At 45.3% G+C, this 15534-nt stretch overlaps 1 protein-coding gene across 2 annotated transcripts; it reads right to left on the bottom strand.

Annotated features, from left to right (window-relative positions):
• Nucleotides 1-812: 812 nt before the first annotated feature.
• On the bottom strand, nucleotides 813-11199 carry TRIML1 (tripartite motif family like 1). Of its 2 annotated transcripts, XM_019025128.3 has the most exons (8): nucleotides 11162-11199; nucleotides 9985-10095; nucleotides 8295-8577; nucleotides 7639-7734; nucleotides 5795-6025; nucleotides 4417-4439; nucleotides 4144-4241; nucleotides 813-1487 (listed from the first exon to the last, which is right to left on the bottom strand). In XM_019025128.3, exons 3-8 carry the CDS (start codon nucleotides 8409-8411, stop codon nucleotides 937-939), a joined length of 1116 nt encoding a protein of 371 aa, XP_018880673.2. In that variant the 5' UTR covers nucleotides 8412-8577; nucleotides 9985-10095; nucleotides 11162-11199; the 3' UTR covers nucleotides 813-936. The 2 variants fall into 2 exon arrangements, with proteins under 2 accessions (XP_018880673.2, XP_004040784.3); XM_004040736.5 differs by lacking the exons at nucleotides 9985-10095; nucleotides 11162-11199 and having other exon boundaries at nucleotides 8295-8820.
• Between the last annotated feature and the right edge of the window lie 4335 nt (nucleotides 11200-15534).

Genomic DNA, 15534 nt, shown 5'->3' with positions numbered 1-15534 from the left:
TTGGTCAGGCTGGTCTCAAACTCCCAGCCTCAGGTAATCCACCCACCTCGGCCTCCCAAAGTGCTGGGATTACAGGCGTGAGCCACCGCATCCAGCCAACCCTGACGTTTTGAGATAAGAGGGGGGTAGGCTCTTTGGCCTTCCAGAGATTGGAAGCCTTCTGCTCACAGCAAACCGCAAAAGCACCAAAAACAACCTTATATACAATGCAGTATAGTCGCTTGGCATCCCTTGTCATGATACATTTACTGAATAGACACTTTGCTCTGTCACCTTTTAACATATTAATGGAAGGTTCCAGCCTGTTGTGATTATGGAAGCATGAATGGTATGACGATATTCACACAAATATTTGCAGTGTTCTGAACATATAAGCCTTCCTGAGTACAAACACTGCAGGCTCATGGGATGGGAAGGAGAATGGCTTTTGGGAGAAGGATGAGACCTGAGCCCTCTCACACACCCTGGAAAGATGTGTCCATGCCTCAGTTTCCCCAGATGGATTTGCGTTGCCCCAGCATGCAGACCTCTGCATGGAGGACAAAGACACATTCGAGCAGCACAGTTTTTCAGAGTCAAATAATTAAATACACTTGAAAAAGTGACATATATTTATAAAATCCGGCCTATGGCAGTAGGATTCATGGTAATAGGGGCTGAATATTTGAGTGACCTGCACACACATGGGGTAGCCTAGAGAATACATTTACTCAAACACACAGAATATGATCAGCTCTCTTCTATTGGGGTTGAACTTGATTGTGTAATGTGGCTGTTCATAATGGGATCAAGTTAATGGAAACTCTTGGGGGTGGGGTGGGGGTACGGGAGTTTATTTCAGATCACCTGACATTAATACTGTCGATGCCTTCATCGTCTTAATAGTTATGTCTTGGTCTCAGACATCACCCGCTGTGACGGCTCAGGGCACGCCCCTCAGACGTGGCTGTTTAGTGAGCAGACGGTGAGAGGGTCTGTGTTTGTCCCCTCATTTGGGAGGCAGGGGGAAAAGATAGGCCTGAGGGCCTCTTGGAAAGAAGCCGGCGGGAAGCTGTAGATGAGGGATTCATCCGTCCCGTTGTAGAATGCTATATGTCCACATTCATAGTCCAGGAAGACACCAACCTTACACACAGGCTCTCTTACGTGCTGACCTTTCAAAGGTGACGAGACCCAGAGGCTGTAATCATCTCCGATTTTTAAACCTATTAGTGAGAACAGGTCCCCAGGTGGCTTGGGGAGATTCCCCTTTCTGCTCACAGAGTCCTTGCAGATGCCCACTTCCCACTCGGTCTTGTTTCCCACCTCCACCTCCCAGTAGTGTCTCCCACTGGTGAAGATCTGAGCACCCAGCACAGTCGCAGACTGGTCAAATCTTTCCGGGTTGTCGGGTAGCTGCTGTCTGCTTCCCCCATATTTCACACTCTTCAGATCCTCCGACAACACGAGATAGGCATTAGCTGTGGCTGGGTCCAGCGTTATCTCCGCTGCAAGAGGAGGAAAGAAGAGATTTCCCTTGGGCATGCTTGAAAAACCTCTTACGTATGTGAGATTTCCATTGAATTCTTAGTATTTAGTCCTGGTTTTTTAAATGTAATGTGGGGCCGGGCGTGATGGCTCACTCCTGTAATGCAGCACTTTGGGAGGGTGAGGCAGGCAGATCACAAGGTCAGGAGTTCAAGACCAGCCTGGGCAACATGGTGAAACCCCGTCTCTGCTAAAAATACAAAACATAGCCAGGCATGGTGGTGCGTGCTTATAATCCAAACTACTCAGGAGGCTGAGGCACGAGAATTGCTTGAACCCAGGAGGTGGAGGTTGCAGTGAGCCAAGATTATACCACTGCACTCCAGCCTGGGCGACAGAGCAAGACTCAGTCTCAGAAAAAAACAGTATTTGGTTGAGAACAAAATTTCTGAGCTCTTCTTTGACTGTTCCACAACACATAGCATGAAGCTCTAAATGAAGACAGAGAGAAGAGCCACATGGAGAAGGAGCTTTAGCCTGCCTGAGGTGGGGAGGAGAATCCCTGTGGGTGGAATGGGCATCGCTCTGTTCACAGGACATCTTTAGAGCTCCGAGCTGTGCGTCCACATAGGGACACCCTTGGTTGTTCGCATCATATTAGCCATGGGAGGTTCTGGTTCTTCAATTTGGGTGGGAGAGAAAATAGCACTTATCTTTGGCTGAACTTCTAATGTGCCAAACATTTTCTGTACATTATCTCATTTAATCACTGCAAGCATTCTTTTCTATCATTTTTACAAAAAAGAAAACAGGTTCAGGAAGGTTAGGAAACTTCACCAAGATTACACGGTTACTGAGTATTCAAATCACAAATCACAATCCCTAATCAGCCTTTTTCATTATGTCATGACAAATGTAGCTTCCTGTGAGTTCAGTGCAGCACCCAGGGACCATCTGATGAAGCACACATACTCTGTGAACCGACAGCCACATACGGGGCCTCCTTTTTTTTTTTATTTTTTTCCTGAGACAGTTTCGCCCTTGTTGCCCAGGCTGGACTGCAATGGCGCGATCTTGACTCACTGCAACCTCGTCTCCCAGGTTCAAGTGATTCTCCTGCCTCAGCCTCCTGAGTAGTAGTCGTGTCCGCCACCACGCCCGGCTAGTTTTTTGTATTTTTAGTAGAGATGGGGTTTCATCATGCTGGCCAGGCTGGTCTCAAACTCCCGACCTCGGGTGATCCACCCACCTCAGTCTCCCAAAGTGCTCGGATTACAGGCATGAGCCACCGTGCCTGGCTGAGGACTCCAACTTCCACTCACTGTCCAGACAAGATCAGGTGCCCCAATCATTCCATTTCTGATTTTTTTTTTTTTTTTTTGAGACAGTTTCTCTCTTGTCAACCAGGCTGGAATGCAATGGCGCCATCTCTGCTCACTGCAACCTCCACCTCCTGGGTTCAAGTGATTCTCCTGCCTTGGCCTCCCGAGTAGCTGGGATTACAGGCACCCACCATCACGCCCAGCTAATTTTTTTTTGTATTTTTAGCAGAGACGCGGTTTCACCATGTTGGCCAGGCTGGTCTCGAACTCCTGACCTCAAGTGATCTGCCCGCCTTGGCCTCCCAAAGTGCTGGGATTACAAGCGTGAGCCACTGCACCTGGCCCCAATCATACCATTTCATACTTTTATTTATAGACCAGATCCCACCATAACTAATTATCTGTGTGATTAATGCCTTCCTCCTCAATTTCACTGAAAATTCTACAAAAGCAAAGGCAAAATCTGCCTTACTTATCATTGTAAGTAAGCGCAGAGCCCAGTAGCATAGTGCCGGGGCCCATGGCAGGGCTTTATTCAACACTCTGGAGTTCAAAGCTCATTAGGCCTTCCTCTGAAGGTCAGACTGTCCACAAGATAAAAGCTGAGAACTAATCCTGACGTCTCTCGGTGTTGGCCAGACTAAACATCTGGAGCATTCTACAAGGACAGTTGGTTGAATGCGCCCTCGCTGGGATTTTAGAATTTAAGTCAGCTTTTATCCTCACGGGATCAGAGCTAGAAATGTAGACGCCCCTGCATGAGGGGGGCGTGTCTGCACGTGCAAGGGGGGATAGAAAAGACAATGACAAAACCAACAAAGAAAGGACCAGGATTGGTCGGGCGCGGTGGCTCACACCTGTAATCCCAGCACTTTGGGAGGCCGAGGCGGGCGGATCACGAGGTCAGGAGATGGAGACCATCCTGGCTAACACAGTGAAACCTCGTCTCTACTAAAAAATACAAAAAATTACCCGGGCGTGGTGGCGGGCGCCTGTAGTCCCAGTTACTCGGGAGGCTGAGGCAGGAGAATGGCGTGAACCCGGGAGGCGGAGCTTGCAGTGAGCCGAGATGGCGCACTCCAGCCTGGGCGACAGAGCCAGACTCCGTCTCAAAAAAAAAAAAGGACCCTTTAGACAGAAAACAAAGCCAGATAAAGCCTGAGTCAAGTCTCACTGCTTCTCTCTGCTCACGCTCAGAGACGGTCTGTGGCCCCAGCCCTCCCTGGTGTTCCGTGCTGGCCCGGATTCCTTAACCAGGAGCCTCGTGTCAGCTCGTGAATGTCTGACACTGGAAGAACGTATGCTGAAGTTAATTCTACGAGCCCCGGAGGGGTAACAAATCAGGCTGACTTACTGCTGAATTTTCTTAGCATCTCCTTCATTCCCGTGATGCGGCACAGACTCAGCTCTGTGGTGGTGGCCTCCGGACACTGAAGCAAGAGTGGCTCGCTCCTGCAAGACGGCAGAGAGGTTCACTCCTCAGCACAGACCGCGTGACCTGCTCCAACTGGAGAGTCCACCTCATTTCTCCCCCAGCAACAGCGCAGACCTCCTATCCCCACTCAAAACTGTCCATCAGCACCACTCCCCCGCAGCTTGCGTAACTGAACACAGAATGAAAGCCTACCTTTCCAGGGCTCCTCTCACTTCCTAAGGGTAAAAAAGAAAGAAGTTAGCATGGTGAGCTTTGATCATAACACAGACGAAATTCATTTTGCATACAGTCCTTGCAAAGCTCACAGAATCTGCTTCCCATGAAGCACACCATGAGTGGGAGCACACAGAGCAGAGAAAAGCATCCCCAGTTTCTTCCAGGGATGTGCTGTGGTGAACACAAGGTGTTTCTCACAATGACTAGAGAATACTTTGTCCTTTTCTTTTTCTCGTATCATCACCTTGTCCAGGGAACCTGTTCTGCAAACAAGCCAACCTGTTAGTCTCGATCATCCAGTGAGAGGCAGAGATAACAAAGGAAAATGGGCTGGTGACAACTGAGGCTAACCAAGCCTGTGTCAGGTCGGGGTGGTGTGTTTGGAAGACACTAAATTAAATAGTAGCATTCTGTGGAACCAGTCTACAAAACAGACCTGAAACTGGAGTTGGATCACATGGCTTATGTTTAAGAAAGTCCATGGCCGGGTGCCAGTGGCTCTCGCCTGTAATCCCAGCCCTTTGGGAGGCCAAGGTGGATGGATCACAAGGTCAAGAGATAGAGACCATCCTGGCCAACATTGTGAAACCCCGTCTCTACTAAAAATACAAAACTTAGCTGGGCATGGTGGCGCACGCCTGTAATCCCAGCTACTTGGGAGGCTGAGGCAAGAGAATTGCTTGAACCCAGGAGGCGTAGATTGCAGTGAGCCAAGATTGCACCACTGCACTCCAGCCTGGGCGACAGTGTGAGACTCTGTCTCAAAAAAAAAAAAAAAAAAAAGGTCCTGAAGAATGCAGCAGCCTAGAAGGGCAGTAGACCAAAGGTGTTGAGAAATAGGAGCTCCCTGCACGGAACAGGAGGGCTCTCCTCTCTATTAACTATCAGGCGGGCAGATCTCGTTAGTACCACAGGTATGAATAATTAAATCAGTGCCGCTATTAACCCATCCTGTAGATGACAGTCATCTAGACCTAGAGTTCATATCATAATGGTACTTATCTTCATCAGGTCTTTGTGAAGATTAAATTTAATGTGCCCAGCACATAGTAAATACACATTAATAAACTAGAAAAAAAAATTAACAAAGCTGAGGTTGCAGAGAGGCAGGTACAGAAGACATTGAAGCCACTCTCAGGCTTGTTTGGGATAGTTATTCCTCTGGATGTTTTTTTTTTCTCTCTCTCTCTTCTGTAAGGCTTTATTGACATATAGAATGTCAATTCTTTAGGAAAACTACTTTTGGACCAGAACTTAGTTTTTAAGATGAATAAAGAAAACATTGTTTCCTATGGCTTGAAGTACTATGAGTTACTATAATTTTTCCCATTACTCTCATGAATGTTATTCTCACCTCAAGAGATTCGAAAGCCGAGCTTTGACTTGAGGACTCAATCTGTGCAATCATTTTGCTTAGGCTTCTGATTTGCTGGGTCAGTTTGATCTCATTGTTCCGCAGCTTCCTCATGTTCTCTCTCTCTTCCTGTTCTAGTAGCTGGAGTTGCAGCTGCTCCTCTTCCTTCAGGAACTGGTGCATTTTCATGTATTCTGACACAACAACCTGCTTACAAGTCTTTGTTTCCTCCTGCCAAAACACACACACACACACGAGATAAAGTTAGTAAGAGAAATGCCCTTGTCTGTAGATTTTTAATCCTTACAAGTCCTGGAGTTTCTTTTTTTTTTTTTTTTTTTTTTTTTTGAGATGGAGTCTCACTCTGTCGCCAGGCTGGAGTGCAGTGGCGCAATCTCGGCTCACTGCAACCTCTGCCTCCTGGGTTCAAATGATTCTCCTGCCTCAGCCTCCTGAGTAGCTGGGACTATAGTCTAGGCGTGTGCCACCACGCCCAGCTAATTTTTGTATTTTTAGTATAGATGTGGTTTCACCATGTTGGTCAGGATTGTCTCAAGTCTCTTGACCAGGTGACCCACCCTCCTCAGCCTCCCAAAGTGCTGGGATTACAGGTGTGAGCCACCATGCCTGGCCAAGTCCTAGAGTTTCATGGCAACAATTCCTGAAATCCAACATATAACACATTTAATCTGTTGATGCGCTGGGTGTAGAGGTTGATGTTTTCGAGGTATGTGCGCTATAGATACAATAGTAAACAAAACCAAAATCTCCATTCCCAGGAGGCGGTCGTTCTAGTGGAGAAAACCAAAAATGAGTAAGAAATATGACAGGTAGTGATCAGGACTATGATACAAATAAAACAAAATTAAGAAAAATTATGAAAAATGTGTGTTCATTTATTCAACAAATATTTATTCAATGAAAGTAGGTGTCAGATAACCAAAAAGGAACAGAAATATACATGGCAAATACGCTCACTTAAGAATTCAAAGTGTATGGCCAAGCACGGTGGCTCACACCTACAATCCCAGCACTTTGGGAGACCGAGACAGGTGGATTACCTGAGGTCGGGAGTTCGAGATCAGCCTGGCTAACACGGTAAAACCCCATCTCCACAAATATACAAAATTAGCTGGGCATGGTGGCACACATCTGTAATCCCAGCTACTCGGAAGGCTGAGGCAGGAGAATCACTTGAACCCGGGAGGTGGAGGTTGCAGTGAGCCAGGATCACGCCACTGCACTCCAGCCTGGGCGACAGAGGGAGACTCCATCTCCAAAAAAAAAAAGAAAAAAAAACACAATTCAAAGTCTATTGGGAGAATCAGATACATGGTTTTAAAAAATATATGATTTGATATTTAGTCCTTTGCTTTGACTGCTAGAGAGCTCAAATCCAAGTCCATGACTAACCTTGAGGACTTGTCAGGTATAATTTAAACCACTATTTTGCTTTTATATCTCTGTCTCTTTATTTCTTTTTAATTTGCATTTTCCCCTCCATGTTTTTGAGATATTTCTTTTTAAAATCGCTTTCCGTCTCATGTTACATGTCTATAAGTATCACTTGTGTTTTAAATAATTCTACCAGAGCCGTCATAGAGGAAGCCACAGCGTTGTCTAGTTGCGCAAAGGAGGCTCCTAGAGGGGGCGAATTGCAGCTGAGCCTTGAGACTCCCAACGAGGACGCTCAGAAGAAGGCAGCCCAATGCAAGGAAACTGCATATTTTAGAGGTGAGACTGGAAAAATTTGTCTTTTTTTTTTTCCTGTTATTTCACTAAATTTCCCTTTAGTCCCCCTTGTGGGGTCATATACAAGCAGCAAAAGTCAGACAGACACCGACCTGGCACAGTTTCACTCTCTCCTTCTCATGGGTTAGTACAGCCTGAGCTTCCTTTCTCCTTACACGCAAAAGATTCAGGATTTCCTGGAGTTTCTCCTGCAATAGAAACAAACCCTTTCTGGCAAATGAGCAGAGTCCCAGGTCATGAAGGGGCTTTGAAGACCAGTAACTGCACAGTCCTAGGCCTCTAAAACAAAGGGCAGGCTGGGTGCGGTGCCTCACGCCTGTAATCCCAGCACTTTGGGAGGCCGAGGCAGGCGCATCGCCTGAGGTCAGGAGTTCAAGGCCAGCCTGGCCAACATGGTGAAACCCCATCTCTATTAAAAATACAAAAAATTAGCCGGGCGTGGTGGTGGGTGCCTGTAGTCCCAGCTACTTGGGAGGCTGAGGCAGGAGAATGGCATGAACCCGGGAGGCCAAGGCTGCAGTGAGCTGAGATCGCACCGCTACACTCCAGCCTGGGCAACAGAGCAAAACTCTGTCTCAAAAAAAAAAAGGGAAAAAAAAGGGTGTAAGCTGGACCCACGCCGTTTTGTGATGTGGTGCTCAGATGGGCCCTCGTGACTGTCCCCCACAGAGGACGTTAGGAAACGTCAGGAAAGCTAACGGAGTTAGCTGCGATGAGTCGTGGGGTTCATGCTGAGCAGCTGTCTTACTCTGTGATGCTCCTCAGCCTCGCTGGAGAGATGCACTCTGTTTACACCATGGCTCTGGGCTACGAAGGCGCTTCCACCCTGCTCGTCATCGGAGAGCGCCTTGGCAGTGGCGGGCATCCTCCCGTAGCTGCCCTGCTCATCCTCGCTCTGCAGCACCTGGGACCGGAGCTGCCTGGCGATGCTGGCCAGCCTCCCCAGACGCTCGTTTGGCTGGAAATGCGGGCCCTCCAAGGTCCTCCAGCACTCAGGACAAGATAAACGTGTGTTATGTTCCTCCCAGCTCCTGAGGAGACACACCAGACAAAAGCTGTGCCCACACTCGGTGGTCACTGGGCTGCTGAAATAGTCCAAGCAGATGAAACAGGTGAGTTCCTCCCTGAGGTTCTCCATCAGATCTACTGTAGACATTTTCTGGAGGCTGGATATGGGGCCAGGTTACACCTCTGTTCTGGGATTAGCAAAGCCCTCACTGCCGTCCTACAGTTTTGAGTAACACGCGGGTGACCTATTGCTAAGTTGTTATGACAAGAAACCCTTATCTCTTCTGTGCCTGATTTCACCAGCTGACATACACTGTCCAACACAAAGCCAATTATGACTTAATGTGGAACTCCTGTACACTGGGCTCCTCACCAACCCCAAACTTTGAGACTTATCTCTGTGAAAAGCACACATGCTAGAGGCTGAGGATTCTGGCTTCTAACAGGATTACCATTTTGAGAATTGGTTATTGTACATAAACAGCACTGTGGAACCATGTGAACATGTGGGTTTTAGGCTGGAAGCTTGGGTGATTTGGTGTAAACCAGTAAAGAGATTTGAGTTTTGATGATCTCTAATGATATCTGAATTGGAAATTTGGTCCAAATCTTTTGGGAACTCCACTAATAAAACCTAGTTGAGAACTGAGAGAAGAAAACTGTAATACATAGTCCTTTCCTCATTAGCCCCTTTTGTTCTGCTTGACCAAAGCCTAAGCTTTTGTTCCTTTATTGGGTACTGTGTACTTTTATTTAATTTTATTCATCCCAACAAAATGAGAGCTCTTCCACTGAAGTATTCCTTGGTGTTAGACGCATGATGGATTGCCAGAGCTCTTTATTGTTCTTCCCTGCACACCCTAGTACTCACCCATCTGCCATCTTGGAAAGCATCTAAAATGACATTCTAATTGGAAGTTGCCTCAAGAGGCTATCCCACTATGGAGCGGATGGAAAGAATTATATTTTAGTATAAATGTAATTTTGCTCACTTATTTTCACCCATTGAAAATTTCCAAACTAGGCCCCTTCAAATCCCTGATTCTCTATCAGCTCTTACTGGACAGAAATGAAGTGTGCAGACATTTTTTCGGACATATGAAAAAGTAAATGCCTAGTGTGGAGACTGTGCACAGTGAACTCCGAGACTGGTAACAAATGCCACAAATTCACTGTGTCCCCTGCTCGGGAGTCAGCTCCTGTCCTGGCCTGCCTTCTGCTCACTGCATGCCAGGAAGTTGCACCTCAAAAGCTCTTCCTCAAAGGCCAGCGAGTTTGACCTTCCCACGCACTCATCACGCCATATTTCTGTCTCCGTCCCCTCACTCTCCAGCTTGGCAGCCTTCCACGGGTCGGGTCCATTACTCAGGCTGTTCCATTCATTGGTTTCTGACTTTCAAGGCTCCAACTGCTACTTCTTTCCCACTTACCTCCAACAGGATGTTGGATGTTTTCTTATCTCGAACTTTGGGAAAAAGAAGTTTTCTGGCTGAGAATGTTTTTTCCTCCACCTTCCTTTCTCCTAGTCAAAACTCACCTTTCTGAAATCATTAATTCAAAATGTTTTAATCCTATACATCACTTGTAAAGCATACGTGAATTACTAGGATGAGAATTTAAGCTACGAAAAAATAACAGAGCAAAGAGTTATACTACTGTAAAGAGGAAGAGAGGTGGCATCAGGGTGGCATCATGAAACCTCTACCAAGATAGCCTCCAGGATACTAACTTGTCACAGCTTCAGAATATTGCTATGAGTTAGTCTTAAGTAAGAGTCTTAAAATAAATAAATAAATAAATAAATAAATAAGGTTGGCCGGGCATGGTTGCTCACATCTGTAATCCCAGCAGTTTGGGAGGCCGAGGTGGGTGGATCACTTGAGGTCAGGAGTTTAAGACCAGCCTGGCCAACATGGTGAAACTCCGTCTCTACTAAAAATATGAAAATTAGGCCGGGCGCCGTGGCTCATGCCTGTAATCCCAGCACTTTGGGAGGCTGAGGCAGGCAGATCACTTGAGGTCAGGAGTTCGAGACCAGCCTGGCCAACATGGAGAAACTCTGTCTCTACTAAAAATATGAAAATTAGGCCGGGTGCAGTGGCTCATGCCTGTAATCCCAGCACTTTGGGAGGTTGAGGCAGGCAGATCACTTGAGGTCGAGAGTTCGAGACCAGCCTGGCCAACATGGAGAAACTCCGTCTCTACTAAAAATACAAAATTAGCCGGGCATGGTGGTACATGCCTGTAATCCCAGCTAGTCAGGAGGCTGAGACAGAAGAATTGCTTGAACCCAGGAGGTGGAGGTTGCGGTGAGGCGAGATCACGCCATTGCACTCCAGCCTGGGCAACAAAAGCGAAACTCTGTCTCAAAAAAAAAAAAAAAAAAGTAAAATTAGCTGGGCGTGGTGTTGCACACCTGTAATCCCAGCTACTTGGGAGGCTGAGGCAGGAGAATCACTTGAACCCAAGAGGTGGAGGTTGCAGTGAGCCAAGATCCCGCCACTGCACTCCAGCTTGGGAGACAGAGAAAGATTCCATCTCAAAAAAAAAAAAAAAAGACTACAATAACACTAACTGCCACCACTAGAAAAAGAATTTATGAACTACCATCTCCATTCAGTGTGTTATTTCAACACAACCCCAGGAGGAGTCTTTAACATTTACCAAAATCATTAGAATAAGCCTCACAATACAGTTATAGCACATCACAGAGCCAGTATTCCAATTTGGAATAGAGAGGCTGGCATAGTCTCTGTTCAAGTCACACTGATCTGCTGTATCCCGTTTCCCTCTTCCAGATAATTTTTTTTATTTTATAGGCATCGTAACACAATAACCACGTGTTATTCATTGATGACTACAAGAATTCTTTGCACATGGCTCGATTTTTCTGTTAATGAGTTATAAATGAATACAGGAACTATATTATTATGGAATCATAGTCTTATATTTAGCTGGAAGTCAAGAGATCATACAGTCCAACTACCTTCTACAGATGCTGAGGAAAACTGAGGCTTGAATAAATTAAATTCGTCTCCTGATACTCACTTACTACATACGCCAGATTAGGACTAGGAAACTGGAGCGCCAACCTCCCAGTCTTTCTCTTTTGTCAACACACTATACTGCATCTCACTTGTTGACTTGTGAGTGGGTGAAAATTTCCAGTTATCTCAATAAAATGAACATTGCAGGCCAGGCGCGGTGGCTCACACCTGTAATCCCAGCATTTTGGGAGGCCGAGGCAGGTGGATCACGAGGTCCGGAGATCGAGACCATCCTGGCTAACACGGTGAAACCCCATCTCTACTAAAAAAATACAAAAAATTAGCCGAATGTGGTGGTGGGAACCTGTAGTCCCAGCTACTAGGGAGACTGAGGCAGGAGAATGGCGTGAACCCGGGAGGCGGAGCTTGCAGAGAGCCGAGATCGCTCCACTGCACTCCAGCCTGGGAGACAGAGCAAGACTCCATCTCAAAAAAAAAAAAAAGAATATTGTCCAATTGCTGTGAGAAGGAAGTCAGACAGCTGTCATTATGGAGTGATGGTGTGACAGGCATCTGAAATCAGTGACCACATTCACTCTTGGGAAGGCAGACTTCCTTACCATCTTTCTCAACATTTTGCTTGGGCTTAATTCATAGATGAAATGCATTCATAGAATAGACCAGCCTTCCCAAAATATATGACCCAATCACACTACCAGACACGGCTTCTGAGATCAACAACTCAAGTAGCTTCTTCTCTGGCCTTTCTCTCCTGAGAGGGTGATGCTAGGAGTACTCCAAGAGGGTCACTGTGACAACTGTCACCCAGATGCCATCAGGGTTGGCACATGCAGAAAAAAAGGAACTTTATAGATACAGTAAGGGCTTATTTGTTGATGAGGCAGTGGACTAGTTGGGAGCTTATTTGAAAAATACATTGCTTGAAAGCCTAGCTTTAAAAATAAAGTTAGCCAGGCCCAGTGGCTTACCCCAGTAATCCCAGCACTTTGGGAGGTCAAGGTAGGTGGATCACCTGAGGTCAGGAGTTCAAGACCAGCCTGGCCAATATGGTGAAACCCTGTCTCTACAAAAATACAAAAATTAGCCGGGCGTGATGGCGGGTGCCTGTAATCCCAGCTACTCGGCGCTGAGGCATGAGAATCACTTGAACCCAGGAGACGAAGCCAGCAGTGAGACACGATCACCAGTGCACTCCAGCCTGGGCACAGAGCGAGATTGAAAAAATACAATTGACCCTTGAGCAATGCAGGGGTTACAGGTGCTGACCCCTTGCACAGTCAAAAATACACTTTAACTTTCCCAGAACATTAACTACTAATAGTCTACTGTTGACCAAGCCTTATCAATAACAGAAACAGTCAATTAATATATTTTTGTGTTACATGTATTATTTTATTCTTATCAAATAAGCTAGAGAAAAGAAAATGTTATTACGAGAAAATCTATTCACTAAGTGAAAGCGGATCCTCATAAAGGTCTTCACCCTTGTCGTTACCACTTTGAGTAGGCTGAGGAGGAGGAGGTGGGGGCGGGAGGGCTGGTCTCGCTGTCTCACGGGTGGCAGAGGCCAGACAGGTAGAGGAAGTGGAAGGCTGAGCAGGAGAGGCAGGCATTCTTGGTGTCACTTTTATTGAGAAAAATCCGTGTATAAGTGTCCATGTTGAGGAGTTCAAACCCAGGTTGTTCAAGGGTCCTCTGTATATCTGTCATTTCATGCCAGTCTGGAAAAGATAGGTTACTCAACACACAGTTTAGGGAAAGTCGGAGAGTCATCTGGAAAAATAAATTCAGTTGATCTCTACCCAGCAACTTATACCAAAGTATATTCCAGGTAGATAAATACAGGATATATGTGTGTGTGCGTGGGCAGGGGGGAGTGTGTCTGTTTTTTCCCAAGTATGAATTTCTACTCATATTTTTCCTTTTTTATTGCTTTTTTCACCTTATTTATATATTTCTAGGAAAGAGAATTTGCAACAGGTGTCAAACATATACTCTGAAATTATGGAGCAGTCTTACATGAATGTATGCTTAAAATAATAGCTTTTATTATTATTATTTTTATTTATTTTTTTTTGAGACGGAATCTTGCTCTGTCGCCCAGGCTGGAGTGCAGTGGCGTGATCTCAGCTCAGTGCAACCTCCGGCTCCCAGGCTCAAGCGATTATCATGTCTCAGCCTCCCGAGTAACTGGGGATTACAGGTGTGCACCACCATGCCTGGCTAATTTTTGTATTTTTAGCAGAGATCGAGTTTCACCACGTTGGCCAGGCTGGTCTCAAACTCCTGACCTCAAGTGATCCGCCTGTCATGGCCTCGCAAAGCGCTGAAACTATAGGCATGAGCCATCACACCAGGCCAAAATAATAGCCCTTCATCTTACTACATAGACATTTTTTAAAAAGCAGATCTATTTACATACATTAACGTGATATGACATCCATTATATGACATTAAGGGGAAATAAATTTTTGCCCTCAAAAATAGTTTGTCTAAATAATAAAAATTATATTCCACTATTTGTGTATTTTTCCTAAAAATAAGAGGTCGTGCTATAGATGTTGACGTATGTATTTGTGTAGATGAAAGCACAGAAGAAGTATGGAATTTCATGACTGTGACACTAAAAGCACAGTCAAAAAAAGCAACAACAGACAAAGGGAACTACATCAAGCCAAAAAGCTCCTGCACAGCAGAGGAAACGATCGGCAGCGTGAAGAGGCATATTCCGCGGAACTAAAGAAAATGCAGTGGCCCCTCGGCGTCTGCAGGAGACTCATTCCAGGACCTCCTGCAGATACCAAAATTCAGGGATACTCCAGTCCCGGAAAGAAAATGACATAATATTTGCATTAACCCTGCACATCCTCCTGTATACTTTAAATCATCTCTAGATTACATGTAATACCTAATCCAATGTAAATGCTATGTAAATCGATGTTATACTGTGTTGTTTAGAGAATGACCCAAAAAAGCCTACATTCGCAGACTTTCACATTTATTATTTATTTTTAAGTATTAAAGTATTTTTAATGCTCTTGCTTTTTTCCCCCACACTCTGCATGTGGCATCCAAATAGTTAACATTCTAAGTACAAAAAAACTTCAAAAATGGAAAACTTAGAGGTTTTGGCAGACTGTTCAGAACCTGACGAAGTGGGAGTCGGGCTGGAGGTGAGGGTGAGCAGAGAGCCAATCACAAGAGGCTTCTGTATTATGCCAAGTTTTGAAATTCATTCTGTAATCGATGGGAATTGCTAGAGATTTTAGGCACAGGAGTGATAAAATTATAAAATATTATATAACATTTTCAGAAGATCAAAGAACCACACATGTGAAAGAAATACAAATAACATGAACACCCCAGCTTTTTGTTTATAAATGAGAAATTAGGAAAAAATAAAGGAAAATCTCTACCATCATGGAATTTATATTTTAGTAATGAGAGGCATAAGATCAAAAACATATATATTATGTAGTTATAAGTGCTAGAAAGAACCATTTTTAAACAAGGTAAGGAACATAATTTTTTTTTTTTTTTTTTTTTTTTGAGACAGGGTCTCAGTTTGTCACCCAGGCTGGAATGCAGTGGTGCAATCATAGCTCATTGTAGCTTCAAGCCCCCAGGGCTGCAGTGATCCTCCCACCTCAGCCTTTTGAGTTGCTAGGACAACAAGTGCACACCACCATGCCTGTATAATTTTTATTTATTTATTTTATTTGTAGAGATATGTTCTTCATATGTTGCCCAGGCTGACCTCAGGCTCCTGGCCTGAAGCCATCCTCCCACCTCCGCCTCCCAAAGTGCTAGGATTACAGGCGTGACCCACCATGACTGGCCCCATAATGAGTTTTTTAAAAAATATTTTTGATCCACGGTTGATTGAATCAACAGATGCAGATCCCATAGATTTGGAGAGCTGACTCTGTTTGCAAATCACATGTCAGATAAGGGGTTAATTCCCAAGATATA

The sequence above is a fragment of the Gorilla gorilla genome, chromosome 3 (genome assembly GCF_029281585.2).
Source record: "Gorilla gorilla gorilla isolate KB3781 chromosome 3, NHGRI_mGorGor1-v2.1_pri, whole genome shotgun sequence".
Taxonomy (NCBI): domain Eukaryota; kingdom Metazoa; phylum Chordata; class Mammalia; order Primates; family Hominidae; genus Gorilla; species Gorilla gorilla.
The sequence above is the reverse complement of the archived record's forward strand: the minus strand, read 5'-3'. Positions and strand labels throughout refer to the sequence as shown.